General features: G+C 38.8%; 2 protein-coding genes across 9 annotated transcripts in view; both read right to left on the bottom strand.

Annotated features, from left to right (window-relative positions):
* Positions 1–12,002: 12,002 nt before the first annotated feature.
* FGFBP2 (fibroblast growth factor binding protein 2) lies at positions 12,003–15,119 on the bottom strand. Its single transcript, XM_066549186.1, has 2 exons — positions 13,193–15,119; positions 12,003–12,373 (listed from the first exon to the last, which is right to left on the bottom strand). Exon 1 carries the CDS (start codon positions 13,794–13,796, stop codon positions 13,206–13,208), a length of 591 nt encoding a protein of 196 aa, XP_066405283.1. The 5' UTR covers positions 13,797–15,119; the 3' UTR covers positions 12,003–12,373; positions 13,193–13,205.
* A 1,106-nt stretch (positions 15,120–16,225) lies between these two features.
* The window catches only part of PROM1 (prominin 1), a 63,012-nt gene continuing 57,618 nt past the window's right edge, over positions 16,226–21,619 (bottom strand). For 4 of the 8 annotated variants that reach the window (XR_010783522.1, XR_010783524.1, XR_010783523.1 and 1 more), the window contains 4 exons: positions 21,193–21,308; positions 20,036–20,768; positions 17,910–17,950; positions 16,226–17,686 (listed from right to left, as the gene is read on the bottom strand). Coding sequence is in view for 4 of the 8 variants with exons in the window: in XM_066548601.1 (XP_066404698.1) it covers positions 17,932–17,950; positions 20,036–20,104; positions 21,193–21,308 (204 nt within the window). In the remaining 4 variants the exon portion in view is untranslated. The remainder of the gene's footprint in view (positions 17,687–17,909; positions 17,951–20,035; positions 20,769–21,192; positions 21,309–21,619) is intronic. The other 4 variants (XM_066548597.1, XM_066548599.1, XM_066548600.1 and 1 more) reach the window with 2 other exon arrangements.

Genomic DNA, 21,619 nt, shown 5'->3' with positions numbered 1-21,619 from the left:
ATTGCCAACAAAAAAGTTGATGCAAAAAGCTGTTTATAATATCATTTCCAAAAAAGCATTTTTTCCTTTCTGTCATGCACATTTTGAAATACACCTTAGTTGTGCCCTTTGCTGAGCTGAAATGCTGTTTTCTTGTAAACTGCATGCACAGATTTGCCCCAGAACAAACAGTGCAGACAATTCATCAAAACACAATTTGATCTATGCAACAAATGGCAAACCTGAACAGCTAATTTGGCAAGGTAAAACTTATGGAGAGCTGTTTAGTTATTAAAATAAAAAGGCATAGAAAAAAATTGGCAACACTAGCAAATAAATGTAGTCATTGAGAATTACAAACATAGATACCCAAATCCCAATGTAAATTCCGTATGGAAAATCTCAGACCAGAGATACTCCTGTGCCTTTTGTCTCAAACTTCAGACAGGTAATTAGCATCTTTAGTTTTTCATCAGAACTGTTACAATTAAATCAATAATTAAATTCTGCTGTTTAATCAAAGAGAAGAAGAGCTTTTATGCTTATTCCTAGCTATGATTCATTGGTGTGGAAGAAGCATAGTATTTTGTCAGTTAGTTCTTATTGCTGCTTAAATCTTATTCACATATATTTTTTTAATATAGGAAATTATTATTATTTATACTATTAGTTGCAGTGGTGCATTATTTGCAAACTGCAGTTTCTTGTGGTGTTGTCTCTGTGACATCAAGAGGCTCCTGTTCATTCATAGCTTTTTCCACACAGAATAAAAACTAAGTTTTATATACAAACAAACAGTAAAACTTTAATTTAATTTGTGAATAGTAAGTGGTAGATTGAACTCCTTTGACCACCTAAAAATAAAGTTCCATAGAATATCAGCCATTTGTCAGTCATAAGTGTGGCAACAAGATGTTTTTCTCTGTGCAAATGCTCAGGCAGAGTGAATTGAAACAGACCCAGCATCAGTGATGTGAAGAGCTTCTTACATTTCATATTAAGGTCCATCAGTACTGTCCTGCAGCATTCAAGCAATTTGAGGTGCATAGGCACACACATCACCAACATGGAATTCTTGCTGTAATTAAAACCAAGTAGCCAGTTCTGGTGCTGTTCACTGACCAAATACAACGAGGCCCAGGCTGTAGGTGCCATCATTTCTCTGGGAACACCTGCTGAAGGACCAAGTGTGTTCATGAGCAGAAGTGGCAGCCCCAGCTCTGCCTCCCAGTGCAGTCACCTTTGCAGGGACTGTGGGCTGTTCTCTGGCACAGCATTCCCATCCCTGGGTAAACAAGCTTCAGGCAAGGAACTGGAACTCGATTTCCTGCTTGATTGTGTGAGTTGAGGATTAACAAAAGGCAGTAAGCTAACAGCCCTGAGTGCTGCAGCCCTTTTACACAGCAATAAAATACTTGTCTCACAGGCAGTGACACCTTCACCAGCTCTTCTGCATCTCCCTGCCTGTGCCCAACACTTCAGAAAATTATTCCCTAGCCTACTGGCCTTTCTCTGGAAGTGGCTGTTTAATTTAAAATGTAGTGATAGTTTCAGTGCACTGAGCTCTGCTAATTAATTATTCTACACGGAGGCACAATTACTTGAAAGTGGAAGCAAACTCATCAGTTAACAATTTTCAGTTACTTCTGAGCTGGGATTAAATTCATATTAGTTAAATAAATATGAAGAAAGGCATCATTGAAATGCCTCTCTTCACTGAGACTTTAACACTATCCAATTATTTCACAAGCTGGCCAAAACTGACAATTGAATTTGGCAGAACAGCACCCAAATGAAAACTAATATCATGAAACCCAAATAAAAAGAAACAAACACTAGTTAATTCAAACAAGTATTAACTGTAAGTTAATCAAAGAACAACAGAAATCAAATGACTGCTTTATATTTTAAGCTAATTAAAAAAGAGCAATTTACAAGCTTAAATAGTAAGGTTATTTTATAGCAAACCCCAGTTCATGAAGAGGTTCACATTTACATTTAAGAACTAAATTCCTCCAATATTAGTAAATTGAGTGAAAGCTGCTGCTTCATATAGTGGTTTATCTCTATGTGAAACTAGCAGCTTAATAATTTTTTCCATCATTTTTAAGTCTAGTATTACTGTTTACCTTCTTCATCTATGAAGTCAGTAGCTTTTACTTGTGGTGTTTCTCTATTTCTGTGATGCATTATTCTGGCAACATTCTGATTAAAAGGTCCTGACATTCATTTACCACCAAGGTCCTGCCCAGCAGAGCCCTCCTGGCTCCCAGCTCCTGTGTGGCAGTCAGCAGTGGTTGATCTGTCACTGAGCTGCTCTCTGCCCACGCTGCCATGGGCAGCTGGAGCAGGCAGAGCTCACTCCCAGACCTGCAGAGCACTGCTCTGTCTCTGTAGGCAAGGACAGCAGGGTTTCCACTAAAACACAACTGGTTTTGACTAATTCAAGCAGATCCAACCCTTGATGGAGCATGGTCATTAGGAATGTTCCTGAAATAGTGAGGAAATTCCTCTTGTTTAATGAGATAATACTGAGAAAAACCTTGCATATTAAACAGAAGACCCAAAATTTTGATGCTAAATGGAGTTTACAAAGGGTTTTGTCTTGGCAGGAGGAGGCCTTCTGAATTCAAACAAGGGAAATTTGAGATGTCTTCTCTCCCTTAATTTTATTGTGGAAGTATGTCAGACCGACCTTAAAGAAAGTTTGCCTTGATGTTGAAACAATTCAAAGAGGTATAAATATTTGCCATTAAATAAACATGATTATCCTCTTCTATACAGGACCTTAAATGCTGATGCCATGATAAGAATGATTGTTGGTATACAAGACACAAGAGTTGGTGGTAAATATATCCAAATCTAAGCAGACCCCAAGAATTTGATTGTTTCTGGTAATGCTGCAGTATCACCAAATAAGAGATGGTATTTGATAGATAAAAACCTCACAGCTGTTTTTTCTTCTTCTGCAGGATTTATCTTTCACAGAATACAGGGGATACAATTTATACAGAAAGAAAAAAAATCTCAGAATAAAAAAACCATGAAATCAAGGGCTACTAGACTGAAATGTGTTTCATAGTGATCTTTCCAATATCCTGAAGAACTTATCCTCAAAACCTGAATTTGTATATTTTCATTTACTTTTGGCTCTAATACAAGTTAATCACTTCTCAACCTTAAGCAGAGCTGAAGATACTCCAGGAACAGTCATTTCAAAGCCTGTGGATTTATTTGAGCAGGCTGGCTGCTAGATACATTAGCACAGATTCATGATATTCAGGACAGGCTCAAGTTGGTTTGGCAGTCAGGGAAAAAGCTATTGACTGATTGCTGTCTTGGTCTGCTAAGAGTTCCACAGCTTAGAGCAATGCAAGAGCCTCTCTGTCTGACCAGAAAAACTTCAGAAATACAATCAGACAAAGGATGGGTCTCTTACAGAGAGATAAAGTGAGTAAAATGGCAAAAAGATGCCATTGTAAATTACTGACTGACTTTAGTCCGCTTGGTCATGTAATCATGAGAAGGCAGAAACGGACACATTGCATGAAATCATCAGACAGTATCAGTAGAGCACAAGGGATTGTCCTGCTTGCCATAAGCCCTGAGCCTGGTGCTGCAAGGCTTTATTTCAGTGGTCATGAATGCCTGAGCTCTCTGCAAAGCACTGCAGTGGAAAGGTATCCATATGCTTCCAGCTGAAAAGCAGAAAAACATTTTTGCATTAAGGCAATACTTGCAGAGTTACTTCAGGAGGATGAAGGTAAGAAATGAGATTCATTCCTCTTCTAGTTATAATCCAGCTTCTCATAAAGGTAAGATCTATTTTTCTTAGTGGGATTTTTAGATTACTTAGGTATTTGTTTTAGGATTTTTTGATGCACGCACTGGTCAGTACTGAATTACTTTGTGTAGACACGGTAGGAATACGAATTGATCCTGCCTAGGTGAAGGGAACCAAGATCAGCAAAGGAAGTATGGAGCATTTCAAATACTGACTAGATCAGTGGTGAAATTCTTCCACCCTGTGAAGTTGTTGCAAAGTGACACAAGGATCAACGTAAATGGAGATGAAGACAGAGTGTGTACAGGCCAAGATGTGGTAAAATAGAGAGACATTCTTCCCTACTGCTGACAACTTCTTCTGAGGTTGTGTCTGATCTCTAAACCACATGTGATCTGAACCTTTTACTTTCAGAAATCAAAGACACTTGGATTTCCTTTCTAGTTTTTCTCTAATGCAGTCCTGGTCAGAATACATGGACTTTCAAAAGTCTGGTAATTATATCAATGATAACTCTGGTCTTCATCTACTCTCATGACCCTTTCTATAAAGCTTAAGTCTGTAAATAAATTAAGCTGTGCCAATAAATATATATGTGCACATATACATAGAATATAACATAATATAACCTAATATAATGTAATATAACATAACAACATAACACAATATAACATAACATAATGTATATGCATTGAATAATTTCTTTCCTTCTGTTATGGTCATTAATATTAGTGGTTTTATTTGTATATTCATTGAAAAGACTGCTGCATATTCTGTGTGGAGAGAGAAGAATGGATGGTTCCACCATGACTAAGAAACCATACTGCATAAAATCTCTTGAGTTCATCACTGCTTTATCATTTTAGCATTGGTTCCAAGCACAGCAAGATGTTTCTAGCACTTGCTATGGAATAAACATTCATGCACACTTTTTAAGTACAGTGGGAAAATGGAAACAGGAATCAAGAAATTGTTCCAGGAAAAGGAAACCAGGAAAGAGGAAAGGAAAACCAGGGACTTTGTGGTGTGGTGGAGACTGTGCTGGGTCTGGCTGGGATGGATGTAGCTTTTTATAGCAGCCCATATGTGCTGTGATTCGATTTGTGACTAGAGCAGTGCTAGCAACATGCCCATGTTTTAGCTGACACTGAGCAGCACAAGGGCCTCCTCTGTGTCTCACTGTGCCCCCTTCCAGCAAGGGGGTGTGCCAGGGACAGGGGAGCTGACCCCGGGGATATTCCATGCTGCAGGACACTGCCCACAGCAGTAAAACTGGGGCTTGTCCTTCTAGAGTAACCCAGCTTGGAGACCCAGTGGGCACCAGCCTGCTTGGGGGAGGTGTAAAGAAAATGTCTTTGCCTCACTTGCTGTTGTTTCTCCCCTTTTCCCTTCACTTATTATAATGTATTTATCTCCACCCACATTCCTCCCTCTCTATTTCTCTCCCAGTTCTCTCCTCTATCCCACTGGAGAGAGAGAGTGAGTGGCTGTAGGAGGCTTCACTGATGCCTGGGGTCAGCCATCACACAGACATAAATCCTGCAAATAAATAACAGGAATTTTTATTTCAGTGGATTCCAGGTGAAAAGGAACCAACACAGTGTTCACTCCTGGAGCTTTTCTGTCACTAAAACTGCTGATGTCCAAGCTGCATTGACACTACCTTGGCTCCTAAACAACAACATTATCCCAGCAAAGACAACAGGAAGGTGCAGTCACAGTTGTGACAACTCTTTGACTGAGTTAGATTATTCTTTTGAAGAAGCTATTTCAGCTAAAAGTGGCCTTGGGCTAACACAAGCTCTGCCTCCCCAAGGCATGTCAGCCCCAAAATGTGACCTGACCACTGGCAGGATTAGCCATAAAGTTTATCCTCCATGATCCCTGGGTTATCCTTGAAACACAGGATAGGCTGTAAGGCTCCAGAGCTCACATCTGGAAGGGGCTCTGAAAACTCCTGCTGAAAGCTCAGCAAGGCAGAATAATGACCACAGAGTCTGCATTTCCCAGCTGCTGTGTGGGCTGGCAGCTCTCAGCACTTCCACATCTGACACAACCCTCTGAGAGCACAAAGAAAGGACAAGGAAATGGGAAAATCTTATTTGCCATTCTCATTTTAGTGATCTCAGCAGGTTCGGGTATGTAGTGAATAGAAGCCAAAGAAAAAAAGTAAATAAGTTTCCCAATCCATCTTTCTGAGTTTTAGTGCAACTTGCTATGGTCAGCAAAAGCTGAAAGGATGCACATACCTCAACATTTATGATAGATCTGGGGGTTGCTCAGTTAACCTAGAGAAGACATGACATCTCTGAAGTGTTTTTTCTTGGATCATTTCTAACTCTGCAGCTCCTCCACGTGGAGACCATCAACAAAGAAGAAATTATAATCCTAAACATTAGGTATTAATACATTTTTAATGATTTTGCAGAGAGGTAGCAATATTCTAAACATTTAGGACTTTTTTTAGAATAATTCAGTCCTTTTCAGCCAGAACTTTTTTGAAAATGGGTAAAAAGCAGTGCATCAGAATATCACTGCTGAAGGTGCAGCATTACAATTCCAATTCCAGTTCAAATTACCACTTTCCCCTCTGATATCATATGAATGCACCAAGTATCCTTTTACTCATTTTTAATTCTATTTGTTCCTCTGTGCCCGTAGAGGAATCTCACATCTATGTCCTACTTCATGCCATCAGGGAATTCAGGGACTTTTCTCCTGTATGTGGGTAAAGAGGATCTAAATCCTTGTCAACAAACCTGCTGGTTGGGAACAGGGCTGAAAGCTGCATCTGTTAAAGAACAGCCTTCCCATAACCACTTCCCACTTTGCCCATCCACAGCCTTCAGAACCTGAGTCCTAGACTGTTTAAAACAATCTTTCATTACTCCATAGTGAGTATTATATGTGTGCTATTGATGACACAGCCCAAATGACTTCAGGTTCTGCAGAGGGATCTGGACAGGCTGGATCAGGGGGCTGAGTCAAATTTTATGGGGTTCAATAAGGCCAAATGCCAGGTCCTGCACTTGGGTCACAACAACCCCAGGCAGTGCTACAGGTTGGGGCAGAGTGGCTGGAAAGCAGCCTGGTGGAAAAGGATCTGGGGGTGCTGGTGACAGTGACTGAACCAGCCACACTGAGCCAGCTGTGCCCAGGTGGCCAAGAAGGCCAGTGGCACCTGGTTTGTTTCAGAAATAGTCTGGCCAACAGGACCAGGGCAGGGACTGTCCCCCTGTGCTGGGCACTGGTGAGGCCACACCTCGAGTCCTGTGTTCAGTCTTGGGCCCCTCACTACAAGGAAGGCACTGAGGTGCTGAAGCCTGTCCAGAGATGAGCAGTGGAGCTGGGGAAGGGTCTGGAGCAGAAGTTCCATGAGGAGCAGCTGGGGAAGGTGGGAGTGTTTAGTCTGGAGGAAAAGGAGGCTCAGGGGAGACCTTATCACTCTTTAGAACTATCTGAAAGGAGGTGGTAGCCAGGTGAGGGTGGCCTCTGCTTCCAGGTAACAAGACAGAACAGGAGGTCATAGCCACAAATTCTGCCAGAGGTTTAGGTTGGATATTAGGAAAAATTTCTTCACTGAAAGGTTGGTCAGGTACAGGTACAGACTGTACAGGTACAGACTGCCCAGGGAAGTGGGGGAATCCCCACCCCTGGAAGTGTTCAAAAGCCATGTGGATGTGGCACTTGGGGATATGGTTTAGTGGTGAACAGTGGTGCTAGGTCAGGATTTGACCCCAGATCTGAAAATAAATGGAGCTACCCTATTCCCTTTGACAATGGTATTTTACAGTGTATTTGAGCTTAGCAAAGTACTTAGACCTGTCTCATTTCAGCACCACTAAAAGTCTAAAACTGCTCCAAACTAGGACAAGCTGCTGACTGAAGTGCTCTGTATAGCTATGGTCTACACCAGAACAGGGCTCAATGGCTGACCCACTGCTGTGTGAGATGGGGTACACCAGACAGGATCAAGAATAAAAACTGCAACATTTGCACAGCTTCTGAAAAGACAAAAAGACATTTTTGAAGGTCAACAAAACTCATGAAATTATCTCACAAAATAATTTAAACCGTAATTTATTTAAGCATTACATAAAGGGCAAAAGCCACTTTATTCATTGCTGTCTTCTTGCCATATAGACATTTGTAAATTTTAGTTTTGGAATAATCAGTGAAATCTTGGCATCATCAAAGGCCCTTTCCTGTTAACCCATCAATGTGTTCTCTGTTGAGCCAGCTACTCCAGACTAGCTGCTTAGCATTTGTACAAAGCTTTTTTAAAATATAAACCCACTACGTTTTAAATATTATTTTTGTTCCTCTCCTTATCAGCTTTTTGTTCCTTCTCCAAATCATTATATTCAAGGTAATGAACAGAAAGAAGTGAAGAGTAATGGTTTTAATTAAGTATAAGCTTAACTAAACCAGAGAAACACTGCTGCATTCAGATGGGAGATTTGTATTAAAGCCATTGTAAATCTCTGGAGTATCAGAAACAGGGAGTCATCCCAGCACCTTGCTGAGAGCACCCACGTTGGAGTGGAGTGAGAGGGGAGGATGGGGGCAGCACTCCTGCCCTCCTGCTGGGCTGTTTGGCAGAGGAAATGGAGAGGTCAGAGCTTGAATTTTGCTCACTATTTCCTTCATTGTGGAGCTTCTAGCCTAGTCCCTAGGCACATTCTTCACTTCATTACAGCCCCATTTGTTGGAGTGCCCTCATGTTACACCAGTAAGACAAATAAAGGGGCAACCAATGTCAGCACCAGCACATTAATTTTTACGGGCCACAGCAGCAGTGACAGAGCAATGGCAGGGTTTTTACATCTGCAGCCAGCAGAATCTACAAGGACACCTCTGTTTCCCTTCCTGACTACAGCCATTGTGAGCCCTGGGGCAGCAGGAGCCACCCTGGGAGGGGGCCTGTGGTGAGCAGGGGTTACACAAACAGTTCCATAACCTGCTGAGGAGGGCAGGGAGGGGAACACCAACTTCTGCTCCACATCACACATCTGCCTAATTTTATTCTTGCTCTGCACATACAGCAGCATAGCTGCTCTGGAAATCCAGACCTGGCCTCCTGCCTGTCATTCAAGCAGTTTAATTTGTATTCAAGATGGGAAAGTAAACAACATATCTGTGAGATAACATCAATGTCCTGTCATTTACTGACTGCACCTCCTCCACTCTGAGTTCTTACTCCTGTTCTTGTATATACCACTTCTATGTATGCACCACATACTTTTTGTCACTATGAAATGGTCTGTGAAGTTTGATTAGAACAATTCTTATTTGTAAGAGGAAAAGCAGGGAACTCCAAAAAAATTTCCTGTGATGTGACTGACTCCTTTTCCAAGAAGAAAGCAGAGACTGGGAAAAGCAACAGCAAGAGAAACAGAAGAGACAAACACAAAGCTTCTACAGAAGTAGGAACAGCAGTGGGAAACTTTGGGGAAATTTTAATTTTTCCTTTGTCCTTTTGTGAGAGGTATTTGTCCCTAAAATCCATGCTATATTTACTATGACATCTACTGAAAAATCAAGAACGCAAAACGTAATGCTGCATAAAATGCAAGAATGACCAGAGAACACATCTAAACAATGCTCTCAGAAAACACCAGAGTGCACTACTGCATAGCTGTCATCAACTCAGAGTATGCTGCTTTGAACTTCAGCCAGTTGGTCTTGAAAAGCTCCACAGATGGAGATTCCAGAGCAGCTCTGAGGAATCCATTCCTGCATTTATCCTCCTTATGTTGTCCCTTTCACTTAATCAGAACCTCACCTCTAAGAATTTTTGACTGGCATCTCATATGGATTGAGGGTTGGCTATTAAGTTCCTCCCCAAGTCTTCAGGCTGAACAAAACCCATTCCCTTGGCCTTTTCTCACAGGAGGGTGCTCCAGTCCTGACCATCTTGACAGTTCTCCATTAGACTCACCCCAGTCTTTTTTGGATCTTAACTAAGTGTGTCAAATACACATCCTTTGATACACAGGTTCTCCAAATGCTTGACTTTGCTATTTTTTTGGAGGCCTCCATTATCAAAGTAGCAAGTACATGGGATGCTTCCCTGGAAACCTAAACATGAGGATTCTGAGGCAGGTGGATACCTCACACTGCACTGAATTAACAGCAGAAATAGCAGGCCTGGGTATCAATGGTGTCCCCGCCTGCAGGAATCCAGACAAACTTTTTTGCCTGCTGCTCCTCTGTCAGGAAAATAAAGGCAAATTCCACCTCTACTTGGATGGATTTCCTGAGGTACTTACATATACAGGACTAACTAGTTCACCTAAAAGGAATGAAATAGAAGTTTCATTCTTTCATGAGGTACCCAAAGATTGCACTAAACTCACCACAAACACTTTTCAATTCATCCTTTCATTAATGAATAGAACTTTCATACTCAGAAGGCAACTGAAACGTCATGACTGTACATTTCTGGTGCTAAACACAATTACATGGTAATGTAGACAATACAGTCACAGTGCTGTTACACTGAAGTGGGGTATTTCAGTTAACATCCAATTTTTAAACATTTTGAAACAAGATCATTATATTTAAATGACTTGCTGAGGGTTGCATAGTGTTGCCTAATGAAATGCAATCCATGGCATGCATCACCTTCACCTCTTTCTAAAATGTGGTGCTTAACCACGGTGCTGAGTATGTTACAAAAAGCATTTGTTAAAGGGGGGCCTTTGGTGCAAGACTTGAATTTCTGCTTTCAACAGTGAAATTTCAGGTGGTCATTCCAGGCAGCACAGTACAGGAGCCCTTTGCAGCAGAGCCCTGCTGTACTGAAATGAGACACAAGCTCCCTGGGAAACGGCGTGCTGGTGTGTGACGTTGTCCTCTGCTGAGCACAATTAGTGATGGCCACAAATTTTAGATTATATCAACAGTTCTACAAAGTGACAGACAACTCTGCTGCCTCCTGAGCTCACTGTGTACAGAAAGAGAAGATGGCACGAAGGGGAAAATGTTCTTTTAGTGAACAGATGAACCCTCTTCTTTTCTCCCACTAACAGTATGGGTGACCAATTGTCCCAGATTTCTCCCAATGCAAGTCACTCTCTCATTTATGAGATCATTAGTGCTGTGGATACTACTGCAAAATACTCACTCTACAGAGTGGATTTTACATCATATGTAACAGGAGTTTAAAAATATTTAAAAGCACACCTCAAGAAAACCCTCAACCTCCCCTTAACATTGCAAACATTTCCCTAATATCACTTTGATGCACCGTGCATGTTTGCAAATCAGACAATTACTTAATTTCTATGACAGAATTAGGTGAGTAGGTGCACTACTACATTTTTTACTCACAGCACAACAGCCTGGCAATAGTAATTGAGATCACAAAAGAAAATGAACCACATTGCATTCATGGCAGAGAAAAATACAGCTTGCACATTTTATCTGCATTCAAATGCTATTTCTGCCTTGTAAATACATCTTCCTGCTCTGATCCTGTGTTCATGACTTGATAAATATGGAAAAGAATAGCAAGAGGTTAGGCAAAAAAAAATTATTTCAAGTTTTTGGTACAAGGCATAAAGTTTAATGATGACAATCATGATCTGGAATTATGTAATGAAAATTACAAACCTGTGAGTAAAGCTGCAGAAGGTACTTCAGTCAACAATACCTTGCAGAAACATTGCAAGGCAAACACAGAGAACTATTAAATTCTACAGTACAAAGAATTTCCAGTTACACCCCTGCTGTGAAACTCACTTGGGAACAAAAGGGATCATTGTTAAATAATAATCTGAACATGACTGTGTTGTAATATGACAACAGGCCATTAGATCTTGTTTTGTTTTTTGAGGAGATTTAGACAAGTGCCCAAGCTGCCAGGTAAGTTACTTTTCAGAATATCTACTGAAGCCAAACATTAATAGTACCACTAACAGATCCTGGTAACACTGAACCTGCAGATTCATCACTGGTGAACACTTTTCATCTGCTATGTTCAAAAATATATTCTTACATTACTCTCTTATTTCTACAGGTCTTTTTTCCTGCTGGCTGAAACTCATTATTGTAATATAAGCCTCATAACATTGAAAGTATTAATATTCATGCAAACTTGTTCACAGTGGGAAAGCAGTGACTCAGACCCCTAATTTCTCTTACACATTCTACCAACAATCTCCTAAGAAATTCTGTCAAATACTGTGACTTTATACAAACAGCTCCAGTTAAAATTTCAAGAAAGCACACCAAGTACCGTTTCAAAAAAATCTTATTTTTATTTTTTGCAGTAACTGTATCATCATTAACAGCTTTCATCTCTAACAAACTGAAGCAAGTCAGTACACACAAAAATCTATGCAAGGTCCTAAATTGTAGAACAAGTTACAGAAATGCAGTACATCTAGGTGTGTAACAAGCCTAAGGGTAGTTAGTTCACCCTAACACTTTAGGCACAGTCACTCAAGTTTTGTGAATTTTTCAGAACTGCTAAAAAGTTTTATATTTTCTTTAAAAAGGAAACAGCTAAAAGATTTATAGAAATTACTGATTTTTAACCAAAATTCTTATGTCTAAATTATTACAATGCAGCGAGGACCCTTCTTCAGCTGTAATACCACTGCTCTGCAAAACAAAACAAAAAAAAAAAGAAAATTAGTCACTTTGCTGTATTAGGCATAAATTATCATTAGCAGCCTAAACACTTGCCAGCTCACACTGCATATATTCCCATTTCTTTCAAGTTTGCCAAGTCCACTTATCAACTCCTGGCTTTCTCTCTGAGCTGGAACAGAAGTGGATATAAAACCAATCACTTCTGCAATAAAGGGCTTTGCCTTTTTAAATGCTGGCTGAAAACCTGAGACTTACCAAACAAGAGCCTGCATGTGATCCCCTATTGCTCTACAGTAACAGAGTCACAAACCAAGACAGTCCACTTGGGTTTTCTGCAAGGGATTTATGAACTAATTTTTTAGATTAAAATATTTCATTATTAATCAGCAGTTTTGATGAATAAGCTTTATTCCCTCAGTCTCTGAATGCAGTTTGTTCTAACTGATGCATTTGGCTGGATCTGATGCATTTGTTATTTATTGTACTTTCCTGGTGTAAATCCAGAAGGCAGCACAAGAGGAAAGGAGTGACAGAAGGCAAAAATTAGCCCAATTCAGTTAGAACTGAAGTACCATAGGATTAACAACAGATAGGGCAAACATCTCAGTATGTACTAAAGACCTCACAGGAGGCTGTACAGGAGTCCTGAACTAATATGGATCACTGGAAATTTAAGCTGCCCAGCCCCTCAAAAGCCTTGTCATGTTGGATTTTAGCAAGAAAGCTTAGCACCTCCCTGTCCACATCCTGGAGACCCTCAAAATAAGAAAAATTGTAGAAGAGAATTACTCTTAGGTATATTCTGCTGTGCTTCCAGATTAGTTTTACCTGAAGCAAATCCTTAACCCCTAAGGATGCCAATGATGTAGGAGCAGACACCATGCAGAGATTCCCAGCAGTGTTCCCGTGCCAGTTTCATTGCTTCTGTTTCATTTTCAGACCCTTGACCATGTTGGGTTGGGTCAGAGTTTTGCCCCTCTTCTCTCAGAGGAATGGCAGCTTTCTGGACCGATTTTTCCTGGTTTGCTAGATCTTCTGCCTCCATACCAGCAGCTATTTGCCTCATGAGAGCCTCTGGGGGAGCCTTTTGGCACATGGTGGTCTTCAACACTTCCATGGATTCGCAAGCATGCGAGACCTTTCTGAGCTCTGCAGCGATCTGATTCCAGTAAATCTTTGGGTTATTTCTGAAAGCACGACAGACTGATGGCTTGCCAGTGAATTCACACCAGTAGGACAAACCTTGGCTTTTGCATTCAATTCTAAGTTTCATATCCTCGTCATCGCCACTTGTGGTTATTGTGCAAACATCTTTGGTTTTAGTTCGAAATTTGATTTCTTCACCATTGCTTCTCTTCTTTGGCTTCAGCTTCTGTGCCAGTCCTCCCATGCCACAGATCACAACTAGGAAAAGGAGAGCAAAACTCTTCATGATGAGAGGAGTGAACCAAGATCCTTGAACAACACAATCCAAAGAAGTAAAAGCAGTGAGTAAATGGCTGCTCACAATTTAAAGTCTTGGGGCACAAAGAAGCTTCTTTCCAGCTAAACACGAGATGTAAGGGTTGGGCATTTTTATGAAAATAATAAATCACACTTCAGTAGGCAAATGCCCATAATTTATGGCCTGAGGGAGTGTCAAATTATCTTGGGAGTGTGAAGTCCCAAGAAGATAACAAGACAAGTCTTGTAAATGCAGTTAAAATACAGAACAACAGTTGTATAACAGAGAAGCACATTCCTATCCAGGATGAACATGTCATATTTGATCTTTAACACATATTTTCCATTCTCCAGCTGCTTTATAGCTCTATCTTCATGCTAGAGCTTGTAAGATGATATCAAAGTAAAAAAAGATAGAATTACCAAAGCAATCTCTGCATCTGGATGATTATAAATGTCCTGGTAGTATAAGTGTCCTGATAAAAAGCTGATTTATGGAATGGGCTTTCTGTGGATTTTCACCGTAAGGATGCAACTTTAGCTCTTCCTTTTTTCCACACATGACATGCACTGGGGATGCATGGAAGGATCAACTGTACATTCTTTGAGCCATGTGTGTACACAAGAAATAAAGCTTAAGCAAAATAAGGTATTACAGATCCAAAAACATACCAAACATCTGGACGTTTTATCATCATTTTCACATCACCAGTCACTTTCAGCCAACAGAGCAAGACAGTAGAACTAACTTATCACAGTTCTCAGCAGCAGGTAACAGACCACAGAGCATGTCAGACAGGTATTTGCACTTCACCACTTTCTTTTTTAAATAGATATTTTCCTGTTTGTATCAAGTGAGCTGTAAAAATGCCATAAAACAAAGGCAGGAGAACAGAAATATTGTAGTGCTGAATCCTGTCCTAGCAGTTTCTGCTACACTAACTAAAAACAGAGCTAAGGAAAAAACACTGTAACTTCCTTAGCATTCAGAAGGACATGAGGATAAATCCCTCCCCTGCTGTGGCAATCCACAGCACTTTTCTGGGTAGTGAGACCCTCACCAGGCACTTCTTCCAAAGACATCTCTGCTACAGCCAGCCTGACCTGAGCAGCTCCTGGAAAGGGCTATTGGATTGTTTAGGTATGCTGCAGTAACTGTGGGGTGATGGAAACCCTGGGTTTAAGACTGGCCATACCTAATGGAACAGAACAGCAGTTTGTGTATTTAGTCACTCACTAGGTAGTGCTAAACAAAATACTAAGGCAAACCCATTCCTTTTAACACAGATGGCAAAGCAAAACATCATCAACAGCAACATAAGCTTCATTAATAGAAGAGGGACAAGAGTCCCTTGCTGCTGTGGCAGCCCAGATAACCTGAAAGCTGCCTGCTTGAAGAAGCAGCCACCTGAACAGCCATTCTGGGTATCCTAACCTTGTTCTTCCAGTGTGCCATCAGGTTCCCATGACTAAATACCATTTGACAGAGAGAACAACCTTGTCCTCTTTTCATTTGCTCTCCACGGCTATTTTAATAACATTTTTAGCAGAAACCTCACCTCTAGCTTCTTTCCATTAGTTCCTCCTCTCTCTTTCTAGGCACAGTGTGTGGCTCCAGCTAAGTCTTAGGACAATAATGGCATAAGCCTACTTAAGACTCATCATTCACTCTTCCATTGTTTTCTGGGGAGTCTTCTCATCCTACAGCCAGCCAGAAGAATCTTGTTGCCCACCTCAAATCCCTACTGCAAGCACTTGAATACCTCCTAATATTTGACAAAAAAATGTATTGTTCACACTTTGTTATGCACAACAGCACCGAGAATTTTTATATTTGCTGATGAGTTCAAAGCAATTCAAAAGTTAATTTATACCAGTTTCAGATCTCTTGTTCTCAAAGTTTTTCAAGCATAATAATGAAAACAAATAAACCACAAGGATAAGGAGAAATATCAAAGCTTGGACTCAAATATATTTATGTGTTACAGCTGCTATGTTCCCATCAAGTGTTTGGCTCATTCTAATCTGACATTTCAGTCCTGTCTGCCTGTGCTTCAGATTAAACAGTTTGTGGTCTCTTGTATCAGTAGAAAATAATTGTCCTTTTACAAGGTAAGCTAGGATGCCAGCAGTGAACTGTGGGAGCTGAGGAACTAGCAAATATTTAATTCTGCTGCCAGTGCCATACAGAAACAGGTACCCTGCACAGCTCATAGCTTGAATCCTACCATCTTTGCATAGTTCACATTCTTGGTAGAAGTTGGAAGCTCCCACACCCAGAGTCAAAGTCCTTTCAGTCCTCCCTGCTGCAAAAGTAAAAGTCAGATGTAGCAAAGATTTTTAATCAGGGTAAAGAAATTCACTCTGTGCAGCTCTTCTGAGAGATGTCTCTGCAACAAAACAAGGGAGAACCAAACATAAGGTAGTTAAGCAAGATCTTTTTTATTTAAATGAACTGGGAATATTTTCTCAAATTAAAAATAGAAACTTTTAAAAATCTGCAATTCTGAACATTACATATACACATATGCTACATACTGTCAATTAGACATAAAAATGAAAAATTTAAGGTTATTCCGGATTAGAGACTGGTATCATTTTTCAGCATTTCTTTAAAATTATAATAATGATGTACAGGATTATCACTACTTCAAGACAATGAACCCTGTTTGAAACTAAGTTAACAATACTGATAGATGAAGAGATACTATTTTAGATTGAAATATTGACTACTTCACCTGCCAGAAGGTTTTATACTGGTAACAGTTTTGGCCTTGTTGATAAAGTCTACTGTTAACTAATTCAGCAATTCAACCATATGCCTAAATTCAGTGAAATAACTCTAACAGTACAAATGTTAACTCCAATTGCTAAACAGATTTGAATTTCAATGTTGTAAATCACAGCATAGTATTATTTAGCAAAAATACTACCACTGCCTCCAAAAGAGCCACAGTCATACTATTAAGGACATTACAGAAATGGGTGTGAAAGAAGAAAAGGAAGATAGAGAATGTAAAGCATTCCAAAAATCGCCAACATAGGACATCCCTCATGCTCTTTTTGAGTACTACTGAACTCTAGAAAGCTTAGCTTTTTCACTATATTATGCATCCCACACATCCCCAACCCTCCCACCCAAAGTTTAAAATCAAACTTCTCCAAAAAGTCCCTCCTTTCAGGTCTATACAGCAAAACCCACTAAATATTAAATAATTAAGAAAAGAAAAAAAAAAGAAAAGAGAGAGAAAACAAAACTGACAAAACTGTAACTGAGCTTTTCAGACACACAAAGAGACACTGTGGACCCCATTACAATCCAAATTTAGTCCAATGTAGTCATTCAAGAGCACCAAATAGCAACACTGATCATGCTGGTAAATTCATTTGTGAAGACTATTATACAATATTAAAATCTTAACTAAACACTTAGAAGTTTTAAGAAAAATGTATATACAAAAGTCTCTGGTATACAAAATGTATTTTTATGTAAACGTGTATGTACTGTATTTAACACAAATCAACAATTTAAGATAAGAACTTGAACAATTTTAAGAGAATTGCTAGGCAAAGGCTGTTAATCTAATTAATTTATATACTGTGATGTAAGGTAGAAAGCCCAGTGTAAAAAAGTAAAAAACCAAAAAAACGTTTTAATCCAAGCCTTGAACAGTGGTATTTGAGAGGCAGTGCCCTGATCACAAAATAGTCTGTACAGTAGTTTATGGCATAACATTCAATAGTACATTTGGGATTTACAGTACAGCTGACATAAAACAAGTGGCTCAGGATCTGTCAGATGAATGGAAACACCAACACCCTTGGAAGAACAATGATGTACTACTCCCATAGAAGAGTCTTGAGCCTCATTTATATAGCCTGGAAATAATAACAAAAAAAACAATTCAGGAAAAAATGTATAAAGACTGAATTTCTAACTAATTTAAACACAATGAAGGGATAGATTTTAATACAAACATCAATATGACTGAATAACTTTTCTTGGTTTTAGACCTCACAGCATACTCCTGTTGCAGCAATCAGAGCAGCCTTCCTAAAATAGTAAAGTAGTACTAGGTCTAGAATTGAGTTTATTACTTACCCCTCAACATTTCCAGTATGTGTTACCACTGTTCCACAGAGCTACACGAGAAAAAGAAGAAAAAAAAGCATAAAATAAACCCATTATTTTGTTTTGTCCACAAATGCAACAGAAATACTGTGTCTAACTTAGGTGAGACCAGCTCAGTTGGCCTAAGATAGTCTCAATGTTTTACTCATTTAATCAAGTATTTTTCAAACAAGAGGAAACAGATTCATGGTTTTGTCCACCAACCTTTCAGGTTATTTTTGTTTCATTGTAGAAATAAATACTTGGATTGCCTATTCAACACCCCTCTTTTGTGAATTTAATCCAGCCCCACATTTTGCTCTCACAAAAATGGTGGCCGCATTTGAGGTTATTTGTGTCTTTGACATGTGTATAAAAATACCTGTGTGAGACACATATACCTCATGTAGCTCTTACTTGTACTTAGATATCTTACTGTTATAAAAATATTTGCATCTCTTTTCAGCAAAATTATCCAGCTAATTTTGAAGGATCAAAAAGCCCAAGCCCAACCCTATGGCATTCCTTAAACCTGCAAAAGTATAGGTGGTGTACAGAGATCTAATCAAAGTAATGTCTTTCAAAGTATATCCAAAAATAATTTGTAGGAAATGAGAAAAATCAAGGATAGCATAAAAGCAAAGAGTATGCTCAAATTTGATTTTATTCATATGGGAATGCCACGCTGAGAAATTCAAAGCATGTATGCCATAATTAGGAGTTTTTCAAATTACCTCAAATTAGCACATCAGAAGACAGCACTGCGTCAAACTAAATCTTTAAATTTTATCATTTTATCAAAATAAGTCAGGACTGAACTAGTGGATCTTTGTGTAAAAGATTATTTTATGCTAGTAATTTTTAGGTTGTTCAGCAACGCTGAATTAAACTATTTATCAAGGACTGAAATATTGTAAGAAAACATGCTATGAACCTCAAGAATATTAAAAGTCATATTAAAGATTGAAAGATCAGAAAAGGAATTCTAAGGCCTGGGAAATTATTAATTTTTTCTTGTGTAAAATCCTCAAAGTCCTTAAAACTGAGAGTCCTTAGAAATGCCAGTGGAGAGTTTTTTGGACTTAAAACTCCTCATCAGTTAATCTGGGGAGTAAGAATCCTTAAGCTGCAGAACAGACCACAACAATTGTGATCATAAATATCAATAAAAATATCGTTATAGAAAGACTTCTTTCAGAAGGAGACATGAATGAAGATTTGGTCAGTAAGTAATTATTGTAAAATACACTCCTAAATAATAATAATAATAGCCATCCTCATTATCATAATCATCATTAGATGTAACCATGAACTCTGTCAAGACCCAAACTTCGAGCTCTCTCTATTCACCTGTTATTTAAAGCATAGTGGTATCTTCTCTATAAATACTCAACCTATACATTCAGTCATGAAGTTGCAAAGGCAGGCACAGTGAGCTACAGATTTCAATCATAAATTTAAACTGTTCTTAAGCAACTTGCAAATTTTGCAAAACCAAATAAGGAAGTTGTGGGATATAGAGTATTACCCCCTGGAAACTGAGTCTTACAACTAGCTCATGTTTTACAGCACAGAAGCTGCAGAGGCAGAAAATAACCCCAACATCCTCCTTTTTTTGAACATAACCTGAGCTTCTTCTACATTCTAGTCCTATCCATGCACAAACACCCATTTTCTATGTTCATGCTTCCTGCATACCTGGAACACTTGCCTTTTACACAGGAAATCTCACCATTTAAAAATAAAACTACTCAGGATGCATTTCCATCCTATCACTTTCATATGCTATCAGAGCATTTTAATAGGTTTGTCAATTTAGGACCAACCACTGTGCTGACTAAATACCTGATTACATGGATTTTAAGATCAAATTTACCAATTACTTCGTTAAATTGCAGGAAAGTACTTCTATACCTGGTGTTATGTAAAGAATATTTGAGAAATATACATTATACAGCATTTGCTATAGTGAAAAATCATGCAAAAAAAACCCCAGAGAATTAAGAGATTCACTTTAAAGCATGGAGAAAATTGGAAATGTGATTAAAAGAGAAACTGAAGTAAGGAGAAACTGAAGTAAGGACACACGAAGGCATGCAGTTTCAGACTTGGTTTACCTTGTAAAAACAGGATTGTGTATACCATATAAATGCTCTTTATGATAACCATTTTTACCATTTTCCGTACTGTAATAAAATAAATACACCAAGAAAGACCATGTTAACTATAAGATGCACTATGTACAATATGGCTTCTGAGACATGTACATGGATGATGGTATTATATGCAAAGATAAACTGTGTCTGTACAATAGAATATAACTTTTTCTTTGTAACATTCAATAGTTGTGGTATTATTATAACTTTAGAGTTTATAGTATTTTTATATTCTCCAAAAATCAATTAATAATTTTTCTATTCTTGTTGAGTGCGAGACTCTAATATAATCTATCAAGTCTGGAGAAACAGAACACGTTACCTCTTTTGAAGTAACAAGTTACATTAAAAATATAAACCCTCCCATATTAATAAAATAATTTCAATAAATATCAGCAAAAGTCTTACATTTTCATGGGTATATTTTTGAAACTAAAAAACACAGAAAAGGAGGAGTAATTAACTAGACTCTAATAAGTGAGTAATTTCAGCTGTACATGCCTGTTTTCTGCTCTACTGACTCGTGAATGTGCAATGAAAAACAACCACTGTGAAATGGGAGAAATGCAGTGCACAGGCTAACTGAACAATGAGCAAAACAAGGAGTAGAAAAGAAAACAGTAAAAAAACTGACAGGAAAATACGTAAGAATAGTTATCATAAAGTAAAATGCCAAGTCCCTGAGACAGAGGAACTGCAATTGAAAAAGGAAAGACTGGTTAGGAATAACTAAGACAGCAAGAAAGCAAATAATTAATTAAAGGAGACTACAAATCAGGCACAATTCACTTTAACAGGTTACTTAGCAAAGCTAATAACTTGCATGTTTGGAACTTATTTATATAAATGCTGCTCAGAAAGCTCTAAAGACCCCATTCTGGCATAAGATTCTCAAAGTCAGAGCCAGCACTATCTGCATTCATGGCAAGTCAAGGCTACCAAAGGCCACCTGCAGGAAGCACTTTGCAGGCACTGACCCAAACCTGCAGCATCACACATGAACGTGCAGTTCTAATCTGGCAGCACACGTTTAAGAATTACACAGCCTTCAACATGAAATACTAGAAAAAGCATTTTAATCCATTTGCCATTTAGTTTATTTTGGAATATATACTTACTCATCATAAACATCCTCTGTATCCATCCTACGATAGTATTTAGAGAGTTTTACAGCAAAAATTATGGCAGGAATTAGAAACATTGAAGAGCCTCCCAAACCAAACCAGAAGGTATTCTGAAATAAAAGCAATAGAAAAATCAAGGAAAAAAGGTCAAGGAGAAAACTAATCAGTAAAGCACTGAACCCTTGCTTGATATTCTAACCATTGTTACCAAAAGAACACAGTAGACATTAGTTCTTGCAGTTTTTGTCAAAATATGAGTTTCCAGCACTTTCTTAAAGCACTCTATAACTTGCAAACTGCAGCCCAGTTTGTGTAACTAATTTCATTATTATACAGTTGAACTGAGTTATCACCTGGTGTTAAAATGATGATTTTTCAAATTTGATTTGTATTGGCTGGAGGCATTTTGACTTCCAAGTGA

Source organism: Molothrus aeneus, chromosome 4 (assembly GCF_037042795.1).
Source record: "Molothrus aeneus isolate 106 chromosome 4, BPBGC_Maene_1.0, whole genome shotgun sequence".
In the NCBI taxonomy this organism is placed as follows: domain Eukaryota; kingdom Metazoa; phylum Chordata; class Aves; order Passeriformes; family Icteridae; genus Molothrus; species Molothrus aeneus.
Note: the sequence above shows the minus strand (reverse complement) of the source record. Positions and strands in the feature narration are given on the sequence as shown.

What these genes read in the sequence shown, in the direction of transcription:
- FGFBP2 (XM_066549186.1), bottom strand. Translation starts at nt 13,796, where the DNA reads ATGAAGAGTTTTGCTCTCCTTTTCCTAGTTGTGATCTGTGGCATGGGA.